Source organism: Podarcis tiliguerta, assembly GCF_965153285.1.
Source record: "Podarcis tiliguerta genome assembly, chromosome: 14".
Classification (NCBI taxonomy): Eukaryota; Metazoa; Chordata; class Lepidosauria; order Squamata; family Lacertidae; genus Podarcis; species Podarcis tiliguerta.
In genome coordinates this window covers 49161973-49177720 of record NC_139547.1, presented here as the reverse complement: position 1 = coordinate 49177720, position 15748 = coordinate 49161973, and the positions used below count along the sequence as shown (strand labels likewise).

Genomic DNA, 15748 nt, shown 5'->3' with positions numbered 1-15748 from the left:
TCCCTCAGGAGATGGCAGATTCTCTGTCCCTGGGGGTTTTAAGCAGAGGTTGGATAGCCCCCTGTCATGGATGCTTTAGTTGAGATTCATGCTCTTCAGGAGGTGGGACGAGATGATTTTTGGGGACTCTTTAATGCTACAGTTCTATGATTCCCATCAGCCTCAGACAGCTTGGTCAGGGCTGATGGGAGTTGTAGCCCAGCAACATCCAGAAGCCCAAGGTTGAAGAACACTGAGAAAGTGCAAAGATAAGAAGGTAGAAATCGGGTGAAACAACAGCCCTCACTGGCTTTCTAGCTGCAAATGCGATCTGGCTAGCATCTCAGAAGGGAGAGAAATATGCTTTCCTGGTTCTGACAGAGGATTAACCCAACAAATGCATGCCGGCGCTGGCCTCCCCTAGTCAGGTTCCTGCGCGGAATCATGGCCCCCTACTCATTTCACATGTTAACAAAGACTCTTCCACCATTCCATGTTTCACCATAATCCATAATCCATTTCGGAGAGGCGTACGTCGCCTTCTAAAGTCTTCATCTTTCCACGGGGCTGACATGAGATTTGAAAAAATCTCCGCTGACATTTAAGCACATGTTTGCTTGGCTGCAATGGGATTAGGTGGCTGTTTCTGCTGGATGCTGTCGGTGAAGTGGGAGGAATTTTTCAATAAAAACAGAGCTTTTTATTTTTATTTATTTTTTAGCAGAATAAAACTTTATTTAGAATCCGACAATAACAAAGAGGGGGAAAAACAACCACAGTGGTTGCTACATCAATTAACCAGTTTAAACATTTTATAAATACTACAAAAGAAATTACATAGCATCAGTTTGAACTTACCAAGGTTTTCATAATAGACTTTTATGACTTTATCTTTTTCTTAGCATATCAAAAAGAGAAAGACCAAGAAAGGAAACACAAAAAGAAAGAGAGAAAAAGAAGAGCTTTTTAAAGGTACATACGTAGCTCATTTAGCCATGGTTAACAAGCAAATCAGGGATGCGGGTGGCGCTGTGGGTTAAACCACAGAGCCTAGGACTTGCCGATCAGAAGGTCGGTGGTTCGAATCCCTGTGACGGGGCGAGCTCCCGTTGCTCGGTCCCTGCTCCTGCCAACCTAGCAGTTCGAAAGCACGTCAAAGTGCAAGTAGATAAATAGGTACCACTCTGGCAGGAAGGTAAACGCCGTTTCCGCGTGCTGCTCTGGTTCGCCAGAAGCAGCTTAGTCATGCTGGCCACATGACCCGGAAGCTGTACGCCGGCTCCCTCAGCCAATAAAACGAGATGAGCGCCGTAACCCCAGAGCCGGTCATGACTGGACCTAACGGTCAGGGGTCCCTTTACCTTTACTTAACAAGCAAATCAGCCATGCCCGTTGCCCATAACACTGATCAGCGAATCCCTATTTGGGGGTAATGTGGGGGTGTGTGTTTGGGGGGTGTTCACAACTGCAAGGAGTATGGTAGCGACTGTCACCTGTTTATAAGGCGAAGGGCTTTGGCTCAGCCAGTGTGGTGTAGTGGTTAAGAGTGGTAGACTTGTAATCTGGTGAACCGGGTTCGCTTCCCCGCTCCTTCACATGCAGCTGCTGGGTGACCTTGGGCTAGTCACACTTCTCTGAAGTCTCTCAGCCTCACTCACCTCACAGAGTTTTTGTTGTGGGGGAGGAAGGGAAAGGAGAATGTTAGCCGCTTTGAGACTCCTTCGGGTAGTGATAAAGCGGGATATCAAATCCAAACTCCTCTTCTTCAAACTCTTTGTGGACAGAAGTTCCCAAAGTAGGGCTGTGCCTGAAACCTTGCAGCGCTGCTGCCAGTCAGAGTTGGCAGTTCTGAGCTAGATGGACCAGTGGGTTTGCCTCAGTAGAAGCTTTGATTTTCCCAACTCCTTTTGCGTTGAAAGCAAGAGGATTGGAAGTGGACTCAGTGTGGGTGGGGAGGGTGGGCCTTGCACCTCCTTCCTCGCTACCTGCCCTGGCACACGCACACACACACACACACACACACACCCTTTCTGTTTGAGTTCTGCCACCCTCTGGAAACCCTTATTTGTTTTGGCAGACCTTTGAGGGGAGTTTGGGGCCTCCTTGGTGAATTAAAACCCGGCAGATTGCTGGGTCCGGGTGGCATCCTCTTAGAGCAGGGGTCAGCAAACCTTTTCAGCAGGGGGCCTGTCCACTGTTCCTCAGACCTCGTGGGGGCCGGACTATATTTTGGGGAAATAAATGAACGAATTCCTATGCCCCACAAATTACCCAGAGATGCATTTTAAATAAAAGCACACATTCTACTCATGTACAAACACCAGGCAGGACCCACAAACAACCCAGAGATGCACCTGAAGGAGCGTCTCCACCCCCCATCGTTCTGCCCGGACGCTGAGGTCCAGCGCCGAGGGCCTTCTGGTGGTTCCCTCATTGTGAGAAGCAAAGCTACAGGGAACAAGGCAGAGGGCCTTCTCAGTAGTGGCGCCCGCCCTGTGGAACGCCCTCCCGTCAGATGTCAAAGCGATAAATAACTACCTGACATTCAGAAGACATCTTAAGGCAGCCCTGTTCAGGGAAGTTTTTAATCTGTGATATTTTAGTGTATTTTTGGTTTCTATGGAAGCCGCCTAGAGTGGCTGGGGAAACCCAGCCAGATGGGCGGGGTACAAATAAATTATTATTATTATTATTATTATTATTATTATTATTATTATTATTTTAAATAAAAGGAAACATTCTACTCATGTAAAAACACACTGATTCCCAGACCATCCGCGGGCCAGATTGAGAAGGCGATAGGGCCGGATCCGGCCCCCCGGCCTTTGTTTGCCTATCCATGTCTTAGAGAGAATCTTTAGAAAGAACTCAGATGCGAAAACTGCTGATCTCCTTACAAAAATATGTAATTTGTCCCCAAGATCAACTTGAGGACAGGTAAGTGGCCAATGAAAAAGCTTTTTATTTTTTTTATTTTTTAAGGGATCCAGTGGAGAATTTCCAGGGGGAAATCACAGGCTGGTTAGCTTAGTGTCTGTTCTGGGGAAATCGGTTGGAAAGCATTGTTGTTGTTGTTGATTAAAGATCTCTTTGGTTTACAAAAGCACACACCTTGCCTCTTTTTTCAGGATTTCATAGAATCATAGAATCATAGAGTTGGAAGAGACCACAAGGGCCATCGAGTCCAACCCCCTGCCAAGCAGGAAACACCATCAGAGCACTCCTGACATATGGTTGTCAAGCCTCTGCTTAAAGACCTCCAAAGAAGGAGACTCCACCACACTCCTTGGCAGCAAATTCCACTGTCAAACAGCTCTTACTGTCAGGAAGTTCTTCCTAATGTTTAGGTGGAATCTTCTTTCTTGTAGTTTGTATCCATTGCTCCGTGTCTGCTTCTCTGGAGCAGCAGAAAACAACCTTGCTCCCTCCTCTATGTGACATCCTTTTATATATTTGAACATGGCTATCATATCACCCCTTAACCTCCTCTTCTCCAGGCTAAACATGCCCAGCTCCCTTAGCCGTTCCTCATAAGGCATCGTTTCCAGGCCTTTGGCCATTTTGGTTGCCCTCCTCTGGACACGTTCCAGTTTGTCAGTGTCCTTCTTGAACTGTGGTGCCCAGAACTGGACACAGTACTCCAGGTGAGGTCTGACCAGAGCAGAATACAGTGGCACTATAACTTCCCTTGATCTAGATGCTATACTCCTATTGATGCAGCCCAGAATTGCATTGGCTTTTTTAGCTGCCGCGTCACACTGTTGGCTCATGTCAAGTTTGTGGTCAACCAAGACTCCTAGATCCTTTTCACATGTACGGCTCTCAAGCCAGGTGTCACCCATCTTGTATTTGTGCCTCTCATTTTTTTTGCCCAAGTGCAATACTTTACATTTCTCCCTGTTAAAATTCATCTTGTTTGTTTTGGCCCAGTTCTCTAATCTGTCAAGGTCACTTTGAAGTGTGATCCTGTCCTCTGGGGTGTTAGCCACCCCTCGCAGTTTGGTGTCATCTGCAAATTTGATCAGGATGCGCTTGAGTCCATCATCCAAGTCGTTGATAAAGATGTTGAATAAGACTGGGCCCAAGACAGAACCCTGTGGCACCCCACTAGTCACTCTTCTCCAGGATGAAGAGGAACCATTGATGAGCACCCTTTGGGTCCGGTCAGTCAGCCAGGATTTCTCACAGACCAGTGACATTTGTTATGAAACATTAGTGCTGAGTACAGTATAAGGCTGGAGAAGAAGAGGGGGGAGAGGAAGGGGGAGGGGGTAAGGTTTATATTCTTTTATATAGTGTACTTGTGGGGGGGGGCTGTGTCAGCCTTGGTTGAAAAGCATTGTTAAAGATACTATTTTGTAGTTGTTGGCAACCGTCTGTTTCAAGAGATGTCTGTGGGAATCCCCTGGAGACAAGAGCAGTCAAGTTGTGCATCCACAGCAGTGGCCAGAGGAGGAATGACCGCCAGGAGGAGCAGAGAGAAAAATCGCCTTGGTGCATCTGCAGCAGCACAACTGGACACTTTCATGTGTCCCAGCTGCAACAAAACATGTCTCTCCCCTATCGGTCTCTACAGCCACAGCAGGCGCTGTAACTGTCCAACAGTTTGACTTTATCCAGGAAGGTGCACTTCTCCATTGTCTCCAGAGGTGCCAAAAACAGGGGATAAGAGCAGAGGCCCTCTTATGGATTAGGAACTGCTTAAGAAGTGTGTGGCGCTGTGGGTTTAACCACAGAGCCTAGGGCTTGCCAATCAGAAGGTCGGCAGTTCGAACCCCATGATGGGGTGAGCTCCCATTGCTCAGTCCCTGCTCCTGCCAACCTAGCAGTTCGAAAGCACGTCAAAGTGGAAGTAGATAAATAGGTACCGCTCCAGCGGGAAGGTAAACGGCGTTTCCGTGCGCTGCTCTGGTTCGCCAGAAGCGGCTTAGTCATGCTGGCCACATGACCCGGAAGCTGTACGCCGGCTCCCTCGGCCAGTAAAGCGAGATGAGTGCCGCAACCCCAGAGCTGGCCACGACTGGACCTAATGGTCAGGGGTCCCTTTACCTTTACCTAACAAGCAAATCAGCCATGCCTGTTGCCCATAACACTGATCAGCGAATCCCTATTTGGGGGTAATGTGGGGTGTGTGGGGGGGATGTTCACAATTGCAAGGAGTATGGTAGTGACTGTCACCTGATTAGAAGGTGAAGGGCTGTGGCTCAGTGGCAGAACATCTGCTTTGTGGACAGAAGGTCCCAAAGTAGGGCTGTGCCTGAAACCTTGCAGTGCTGCTGCCAGTCAGAATAGGCAGTTCTCAGCTCCCTCGGCCAATAAAGCGAAATGAGTGCCGCAACCCCAGAGTTGGCCACGACTGGACCTAATGGTCAGGGGTCCGTTTACCTTTACCTTTAAGAAGCAGGAAGCCAAAGGTAGGAATAAATGGACAGCTCCCCCCAGCCGAGCCCTGTGTTTTTTTAAAAAAAATCATAAATGATCTAGAATTAGATCGTTTTCCAGTTGGACAACAGGATCGGGCTGGACGTCCTATAGGATTCTAGGAGCTTACTTCTGAAAAAGTGCTATCAGGATCCGACCGCTCGCCCCACCATTGGGAATTCTTTGCAGGGTTCCGATCTTCCCAACTGCGCGAAGCGCACCTTACTCCAGAGTAAGCATGCATAGGATCAGGCCAGGGCACCCCACTGGACCACTCCCGAGCGCACCGGAGAGTAAGCACGCAGAAGATCGCCGCTGGAGGCCCGACAGCAGCGAGGAAGGGCAGAACGGGGAGGTCCGGGAGGCGGAGTTCGTCTCGTCTCGTCCCGCTCCCCGCCCTCCTGCGCTCCAGGCTCGGCCATTGGTTCCCCGGCTCCCCCCGCCGCCGAAGTTTTCCTTTCCCTCCCCGCCTCCTCTTTCCCACAGAACCGGAGGCTGGAGTTTCTCCGGCTTTCCCGGCGGAGCCTCCCCGACGCGATCGCTCCTTCCGGGGCTCCCTCCGCCCGCCCGCTCCTACGGGCGCCTCTGGGGTACTTTTTGGAGAGGTCGTGCGTCTTGGCGCACGTCGGAAGCGCCGCGGGCGCTTTCCGTTCTACCGATCGGGAGCGGGGCTGGATTTGCGCCGGCGCTGCTCTTCCCGGGCGCCGGATTTGGGGAGGGTCTCTCGCACAGAGTGCCCGCCCCGCGCCCCACAACAATTTGGCACATTTTGGAACGCGCGACGTGGCTGGCCACCAGACGTTGCCCCGCTGCTAGACACGTGTGCCTGGGATTTCAGACAGTTTTGCCTGCAGCTTTCCTTGCCTCGCCTCCTGCTATGGGAAAAGGAGGGCGCGGGGCGACTTGGGGGGCTGGATAGGGGCGGGGAGAGCTTTAGACGGCGGAAGACCGCCCGCGTCTCCAACCCTGCGCTGAGCAGCCCAGAAGCCAAGGCGAGGGGCTCTGAACCGCTCTCTCCTCCTTCTGCATCGCCTCCTCGTATTTTCATCGCCCCCCTCCAAGATGGCAGCTATCCAAGCCCTCCAGCAGTGGTGCAAGCAACAGTGCCAAGGATACCGGGATGTCAGCATCACCAACATGACCACTTCTTTCCGGGACGGTTTGGCCTTCTGTGCCATCCTTCATCGCCACAGGCCGGATCTCATGTGAGTTCTACAGAGAGAGAGAAAGAGCTGGGGAATGGGCTGCCTTAGGGGTCTCACCCCCTTGCAATTAAGGACTTGGTGTGTGTGTGCAAAGAACCCTTGCAAAGCGCTGGGGGGGGCGGAGGATGAAGGCAGGAAGGCAAGTTTCTGGCAGGTAGAGCTTTCAGAGGGGGGTCTTCTGGAATAGCTAAGTGGCACCTCCATGGACAGATGCAGTCTACCAGAGACTTAAGCCAGCATGGTGCAGGGGTTAGAGTGTTGGACAAGGGCCTAGGAGTGACCAGGGTTCCCTTGGCCATAAATCATAGAATCAGAGAGTTGGAAGGGACCCTGAGGGACATCTAGTCTAACCCCCTGCAATGCAGCTGTCCTATACAGGGATCAAACCTGCAACCTTGGCATTATCAACACCACACTCTAACCGACTGAGCTATATTTTGGAACAGGCACTTACTCTCAACCTGGTCTGATTCACGGGGTTGTTGTGAGGATTAAATGAGGAGGCAGGGAGAACCATGCAAAGGGGGGGGGGTATTTAAAGCAAATAATAATAATAATAATAATAATAATAATAATAATATCGGTGGTGTCGGTGGAGGCAACTTCTTCATGTCTCCAAAAGGCAGGATCAGCTGGGGTTTATGGTCCAAAGTTGTTCCTACGCAAGATGAAATGTCAAAGTGCTCTGATCAGAAAATATGATGCTGGAATATCTCACTTTAAGTAGTAGTAATTGCTGATGTTGGGGACCACAACTCCCATCACCCCTTGGCCATTTGCCATGCTGGCTGGGGCTGATGGGAGTTGGAGCCCAGCAACTTATGGAGGGCACCAGTTTGCAGGAGGCTGCTTTGGCCCATAGAGCTGCACATTCATTAACCCGTAAACACCCAGGCATCCAGGTCGATCCAATAAGCTTCCTTATCCATCTGCCTTTGCTCTGAAATCATGTTCCAATGTCCACTCTGCTTGCGCTTTCTCTTTTCAAGTGAAGTGGGTGGCGCTTAGTGAGAGAAGCTTTCTTCCTCTGTTATGGGATGCCGTCCCCTGAGGCTCACCTGGCAGCATCACGGCTTTCTTTTAGGCGCCAAGTAAAAAAATCCCACACCTTTTTTGTTTGCTCAGCCTTTTAAAAAGTTCTTTTGCACTTTTAAAATGTACTTGCCTGCTCCTTCCCCCTCAGTTTCGTCTTGTGTGCTTAAAAACAGACAAACAAACAAACCTGTAACCTGCCCTGGAGTCAATCCGGATGAAGGGAGGTTTTAAAAACATGCTCATTAATTTTGTCCTGACAATCCGTACAACAACCCTGCGAGGTGGGGGTGGTATTAGTGCTGGCTGAAGCCCGCAGGGTGGCTTGCCAAACTTCCCCGAGGGAATTCAGGACAGAGGTGAGATCTGAGCAAGTTTTTTCACCTAAAAGCAAAAGTGATAATACAGAGATGTCAGGGCTAGTCACTGCCAATAGCCTTTACCTCCGTGGATTTCTGCAATCTGCTTTAAAAGCCATCCAAGTTAGTGGCCATTGTCACATTTTGCAGTAGGGAACCTCACAATTTAACTATGCGCTATGTGGATAAATTATTTTTGTCTGTCCTGAACTTTCCAATGTTCAGCTTCTCTGGATATCCTCTAGTATTCCGAGAGAGGGAGCACAACTTTCATCTATCCGCTTTCTTCATGCCATGCATAATTTTTATAAACTTGTATCTTATCCCCTCTAACTCTCCTTTTCCCTAAACAAAAAACTCCCAAAAGCTGGTGCCTTTCCTTGTAAGGTTGTTGATCCATCCCCTTGATTATCTGCATTGCCTTTTCCTGAACTTTCTCCAACTCTTCCGTCTCCTTTTTGGGGTGAGGTGACCAGAACCCTACACAATATTCCAAATGCAGTTGCACCTGAGATTTACATCATGGTGTCACGATACCAGCATTTTTCTTTTGATCCCTAATGATCCCTAATGTGGAATATCGATAATTTTGGTTGCCCTTTTCTGAAACTCTACAATCCCCTGGATGGCTTTACCGACTGGTAAAGCATGAGGCCCTTAATCTCTGGGTCATGGGTTCAAGCCACATTCTGGGCAAAATATTCTTGCATCTCAGGGGGTTGGACTAGATGACCCTCATGGTCCCTTCTAGCTGATGGTCCAATCAGCTGATCAGCAGTCACAGCAAGCCCTGGTGAGAACAGCTGCAATAGGGAGTGGCTGAGTGGGGGCTGCACAGCACAGCTTGCCCCTCCCATTTCAGCAAGTTCACCCCCCCTGTTTTGCCTTAGATTCACACTAGGGCTGCATGCATTCCCCCAAAGCTAAAAAGTTCACCGTTTGTCTCCCGAAGCTTCAAAATTAATTCAAATTGGCAGTTGCCGCCCACAAAAAGCAGGATGGAATTCCAAATAATAAAGAACAAAATTCAGCCCCTTCTCTTCCAAGTAAATCCATTGCAGGAGCAAAAGGATTAAGAAGCAAAGGAAAGGAACTGTCTTCTCTTGGGAGTTAAGAAAACTAAGAGGTTTTCCACAGGCCTGTTGGGGGTCCACTATATCGCCCTCCACTCCTGCAAAACCAGGGCCAGACAAAGGAATCGCTCACAACCAAACTTTGCCCACCGGATGACGCCATCCCTGTTGAAACCCCAAACGCACATGATGAATGAACTCAGAGGTTATGCATGACTGTCTGAGCTACTGTGGCATAATGTGCCCTTGTCCCACTTCCTTCCATATGACTGACTCTGACGAAGGAACTGGTGGGAAAGGAGAAAGGAGACAGCTGAGCGGTTGAGCTGCATCGCCGCTTCTACCCAACCCTCTCCTCTGCCTTCAGCACCAACAGGTCAAAGAATCATAGAAATGTTGAGCTGGAAGTGTAATAAAGAAAAATCTGCCCTCATTCCCTTATGGGGAACACAAGAGCCCTTATAGAGTCCTTTGTAGGTTCTCCATCAGTCGGAGAAAAGAACAGAGGCCAACCAGAGAATATTGAGAAGCAAAGCAGCTCGTAAGCCTGATCTTTATTGATCTGTTGCAACAGGGTGCTCCCCTCACACGCAGGAAAGGAGGAGGACCCAGAACCCAGGTGTGTCCGCCCTTATATATACATTTTAAATTCCCTGCCCTGGAGCTCAAGACCACCCCTCCATACATCATACACACATCACAGAAGGGGTGTAACCCAAGACCACCCCCCAAAAACATCATACCTACATCACAGAATAGGCAGTCTACAACAGAAATTTGAATGGTGTTGTTTTTCTTATCTGCCAGGTTATCTGATAATGCCTTCTCTGATTGCCTTTCCTGGTAGTCTGGTCATACCTTTGAGATGGTGATTTCCCAATTCCTGAGACAATGGGAATGTTCTCTGATCCCCTCTCTCCTTGCAGAGAAAACATTTGGTCAGTTTGGGAGTCAAAATGGTTTCAGGACTGTCTTCCTGTGCTGATCTATGTATGTGCTTGGTTGGTACATTTATGAACATTTATTATATATATAAGACCTTAAAATTTTTATTTCAGAAGGGACCCTCAAATGTCATCTAGTCCAACCCCCTGCAATGCAGGAATCTCCAGGACAGATGGCCACCCAACCTCTGCTTAAAAACCTCCAAGGAAGGAGAGTTCATAACCTCCCGAGGGAGGTTCTTCCACTGTCAGACATCTCTCACTGTTAAATCCACAGATGGATTCAATAAGTTTTGCTCTGTTCTTAAGAGCCCATCTGATTCTGGACCTTTGCAATGGAGCCTTCCTGGAAAAAAGCCAGGATTCTTGTCCCATATCCTTTCTCTTGATTGCATCTGTGTTTAAACAGCGTTTATTTCTCAGCAAACAGACGCTAAACGTACCCCTTGGAATGTGGAGGCTAAAGCAAATAGTTTAGATGGAAAGCCTGTTATTGTTTTGACTTGCTTTGCTAACAGGTCTGACACATGTTTGGCTGTTTATACATCATCCACATCCTTCTCAGGAAAAGCAGGCGAGAGGGTCGGGGGTGGAGGAGTGAAACAGAATCTGCTCGCTCAAGGGCTTGCCCCTGCCTTGGTATTTTTACAATTGTTAATCACCTTCTAAACCACTGTCCCAAGGTGATTTGCACATAAGATAATTAAAAACTGTTAAAAAACACACAACAAGATTAAAATTCCAGGGAAGCATAGTGGGAAAGACCCCTTTATCTATCTGGGAAAGGATCAAAAATGTCAACTGTTTCTGGGAAGTGCCTGTTGAATCTTGACAGGAATACTCTAGCCAAGTAAGATTGTCTTACTTCACAGTCTTAACAGTGAGTCTGGAATTGACTGTGGAGGCCAGTACTGGATCTACATGTCCTTCCACAATGTAGACATAGGTTTCCGGGCAGGAGTTGATCACGGTGAGGGTTTGCCAAGCATGCCCTCCTCTTAGCACGCTTCTCCCTTGCGTCCTGAGTTTGAGTGTCTTCAAAGTCCATGACACCTTTGGTAAAGGCTGTTCTCCAATTGGAGTGCTCGCAAGCCAGTGTTTCCCAGTTGTCGGTGTTTATACTACATTTTTTAAGATTTGCCTTGAGAGAGTCTTTAACCCTCTTTTGTTGACCACCAGCATTACGCTTTCCATTTTTAAGTTTGGAATAGAGTAGTTGCTTTGGAAGACGATAATCAGGCATCCGCACAACATGACCAGTCCAACAAAGTTGATGTTGAAGAGTCATCGCTTTGACACTGATGATCTTTGCTTCTTCCAGTACACTGGCATTAGTTCACCTGTCTTCCCCAGTGATGTGTAAACTTTTTCGGAGACACTGCTGATGGAATCTTGTGAGGAGCTGGAGATGGCGTATATAAGTGGTCCCTGTTTCACAAGCATGGGACCTGAGCGCCCCGTGTGGCTTCTCGCCTGTTCAATACAACCAGCAGAAGCTGAGTCAATTCTGCCCACTGGCCTGATTTACATAATGGATATAGAGGAAAATACTTTTTTTTCTGGGGAGGAGACGTTTGGGTGAAGTTGAGCAGGATTTTGAGGCACACATATCTCTCTTGTTAATAGGGAGTGGGCTTTTGTGGGGCAGCTTCTGTGACCCTCTCTATGCTGTTTCTTAATTTGCGGTAAAAGATCATTTGCCAGCTTGCTGCTCCCCCAAAAAGCGTCTTTTGTGCTGTTACCTCCCAATAGCCCCAACAAGCATGGAGGGGGTGGGAATTTGTGGTCCAGAGCACCAGGAGGGCACCAGGTTGATGAAGGCACCAGGTTGTTTTGTAAACAAGCATTTTGGTTTCCCTGTGAATGTCCCAGTCCTCATCCACTCTGCACTTCAATCGGGAGAAAGCTGTACTTGCAGAGAAGAAGAAGAGGAGTTTGGATTTGATATCCTGCCTTTCACTCCCTTTAAGGAGTCTCAAAGCGGCTAACATTCTCCTTTCCCTTCCTCCCCCACAACAAACACTGTGAGGTGAGTGGGGCTGAGAGACTTCAGAGAAGTGTGACTAGCCCAAGGTCGCCCAGCAGCTGCAGGTGGAGGAGCGGGGAAGCGAACCCGGTTCACCAGATTACGAGTCCACCACTCTTAACCACTACACCACACTGGCTCTCAGGTGATGCTGAATTTCGGCATGAATGTCGGCCCTTGTAGAAAGATAACTCCCCAGGCAGGAGACGTGATCAACACTTTCCAACGTTACACCATTGTGTTGGATTTGTGACACTGCGGAGGGGTTGTTTTATGCTTGTTGGTGCAGCACTTTCGTTTTTTGGATGTTGAGCAATAGGCCAAGATTTCCATAAGCTTCTGCGAAGATATTTAGGATGGTTTGGAGGTCATCCTCTGAGTGTGTGCACACTGCGTTGTCATCAGCATACTGAAGGTCTATGACGGAAGCCATGGTAATCTCATTCTTTGCTTTCAGCCTATTCAGCTTAAAGAGCTTTCCATCTGTTCAATATATGATTTCTACTCCGGTGGGGAGTTTCCATTTGACAAAGTGTAGGATCATGGCGATAAAAATAATAAATAGAGTTAGATAACACAACCTGATGCCACTGTGAATGGTTCACTGAGAGCCATTGTTATCTGCGATTGCTGCTGTCATATTATCATGGACGAGCTGAAGTCATTGCCTCCAATGTTTGACATGCACACACTGCAAATCTACCTTAAGAGCTGAGTGCTGGGAGCAATTCACATACTTTTTCCTGATAATCTTTACAGCGACCCTGTGAGGTAGACCAGTATGATTATTCCTGTGCAGTGAGGAAGCTACAATTCCCAGATTTCCTTGGGAAGAGGGATTGGTTGTTGAACCACTCTGGGAACTGCTACTTCTTCTTTCTTCTTTGACTCGTAGCCAAATAAGATTGTCTGCAGCTGTGCGAGGGCAATAGAGGGGTCTCCCGGCGACTCTCAGCACCCTATAAAACCGCAGCTCCCAGGATTATAGAATCATAGAGTTGGAAGAGACCACAAGGGCCATCGAGTCCAACCCCCTGCCAAGCAGGAAACACCATCAGAGCACTCCTGACATATGGTTGTCAAGCCTCTGCTTAAAGACCTCCAAAGAAGGAGACTCCACCACACTCCTTGGCAGCAAATTCCACTGTCAAACAGCTCTTACTGTCAGGAAGTTCTTCCTAATGTTTAGGTGGAATCTTCTTTCTCGTAGTTTGGATCCATTGCTCCGTGTCCGCTTCTCTGGAGCAGCAGAAAACAACCTTTCTCCCTCCTCTATGTGATATCCTTTTATATATTTGAACATGGCTATCCTATCACCCCTTAACCTCCTCTTCTCCAGGCTAAACATGCCCAGCTCCCTTAGCCGTTCCTCATAAGGCATCGTTTCCCGGCCTTTGACCATTTTGGTTGCCCTCCTCTGGACACGTTCCAGTTTGTCAGTGTCCTTCTTGAACTGTTGATTCTTTGAGGAGCTGAACTGGAAGCTGACCTGAATCTGATTTGTGAGTGGAGGAAGGAAAAATCTCTTGTGCTGAGGATCCAGAAGTAAAAGTGAGTCTTCACTGAAACTGTAGAAAAGGCAAAGAACTCAGTACTTTCCTGCCTCTGTCCTGGGTCAGCTGCGCCCGAGCCAGGAGAGGCGGCTGAGCTCCTCTGTATCTCCATATCTTCATAACCTTCATTGGGGGGTTTTAATAAGAGGTTGGATGGCCATCTGTCCTATAAGATCGAGTTGAGATTCCTGCATTGCCGGGGGTTGGACTAGATGACCTTTGGGGTCCCTCCCCAGTTCTATGATTCTATGAAACCACAGCTGTTTAAAGTGGCACCGCAGCCCTTTATTTATGGTGCCAAGTGGCCTTTGTCTCTTCATTATTTGCCCTCCTTTTCCCCTTCTCATGTATCTCTTCCTGCTTCCTGCCAGCCCCTCCCACCTCCCTCAGGCATTTCCTTGAACTCTCTCTGCCTGTTCTCTTCCTGGCCAGGGAATCAACTTTCTTTTCAAACTGTGGCAGCGGGAATCCTTTTTTCACTGTCTGTGAAACACTGTGAAACACTGTGAAACACTGTGAAACAACACTGTGGTGTTGTTCTGAGAGTACGGGATTCCCCTCCCGTCTCCCTGCTTTCCCTTCATTCCCATTCCAGTTTCATTACTAATTTCCTCTGTTAATCTAGCCAGTTCAATATACTCGTAACAGTTTGTCTTGCCATTCCTTTTTTGTTGGCCCAAATTCTTTTCCCCAGTTTTTAGCAATTAGGATCCTTGCCGCTCCTGTGGCATAGAGGAATATTTTCTGATCTTCTCTTACTATACCTGTGTCTGTTATCCCTGGTAGAAAAGCTTCTGTATTTTTCATAAAGTTATATTTAAACATTTTTTTAAGCTCGTCGTATACTATATTCCCTGGAAAAGACCCTGATGTTGGGAAAGATGGAGGGCACAAGGAGAAGGGGACGACAGAGGACAAGATGGTTGGACAGTGTTCTCAAAGCTACCAGCATGAGTCTGACCAAACTGTGGTCAGGCAGTGGAAGACAGGAGTGCCTGGCATGCTCTGGTCCAGGGGGTCACAAAGAGTTGGACACGACTAAACGACTAAACAACATCATTACTATATTCCAGAAGCTTTTGATTTTTTCACAGGTCCACCAAACATGTATAAGTGTCCCCTCTGTTTTACCACACCCCCAGCACAGATTTGTTTTTGTCTTATACATTTTAGCTATTTTGGTAGGTGTTAAGTACCAGCTATAAAACATCTTGATTAGATTTCCACTCCAGTTTCATTACTGCACCAAGGCAGGTCTGTTTGAACTCCTGCGCCTTTAATAGTTGTGTAGAATTTGGAGGGGGGAATTTTATTCTGTGCTCCTTCTCCCCTTTCAGACAAGTTGCCCTTGCAAAATTTTCCTTTTTTAAGCAGCTGTGAAATGATAGAGGAGACCGCATGCCCTCGAGGAAACCACTTGGTTTCTACTGAGTGGGGTTTTTTTTTGCATGACAGGCAGAAATCAACAGATCAAGCTTTTCCCAGGATGTTGATATGGTGATGCTGGAAACTTGCCACAGGCATGTGGGGGTCAGAGACTCAGGGTCAGCCTCAGACCCCTTGTCCTTCCTTGCCCTGAGCTGAGATGTGAGTAGGGGCAGGATCCTTCGGGGGAGCGGAGGACAACTGAGCAACTGTTTCCAGCTTCTCTTCGTCTGCGTTGTTTGCATGTACATGAAAGGATAAACTCACATTCCAGCAAAGGGCAGTTCAGAAAACTGGAGAGCAACAGTCGCAATGTACAAACGTCAAGTAAGATGGACTAGTGAATTCAGTTTGCGCTCTACGTGGGGCTACCTTTGAAGGTGACCTGGAAACTACAACTAATCCAGAACGCGGCAGCTAGACTGGTGACTGGGAGCGGCCGCCGAGACCACATAACACCGGTCTTGAAAGACCTACATTGGCTCCCAGCACATTTCTGAGCACAATTCAAAGTGTTGGTGCTGACCTTTAACGCCCTAAATGGCCTCAGTCCAGTATACCTGAAGGAGCGTCTCCACCCCCATTGTTCAGCCCGGACACTGAGGTCCAGTGCTGAGGACCTTCTGGCGGTTCCCTCGCTGTGAGAAGTGAGGTTACAGGGAACCAGGCAGAGGGCCTTCTTGGTGGTGGCGCTCTCCCTGTGGAAGGCCCTCCCACCAGATGTCAAAGAG

The 15748-nt window shown here is 48.2% G+C and overlaps 1 protein-coding gene across 2 annotated transcripts in view; it reads left to right on the top strand.

The window, feature by feature from the left end:
- The first annotated feature begins 5843 nt into the window (after positions 1-5843).
- The window catches only part of MICALL2 (MICAL like 2), a 45601-nt gene continuing 35696 nt past the window's right edge, over positions 5844-15748 (top strand). The window contains exon 1 of one of the 2 annotated variants that reach the window (XM_083413476.1): positions 5844-6605. In XM_083413476.1, the coding sequence (XP_083269602.1) occupies positions 6463-6605 (143 nt within the window). In that variant the 5' untranslated portion in view covers positions 5844-6462. The remainder of the gene's footprint in view (positions 6606-15748) is intronic. The other variant, XM_083413475.1, reaches the window with a different exon arrangement.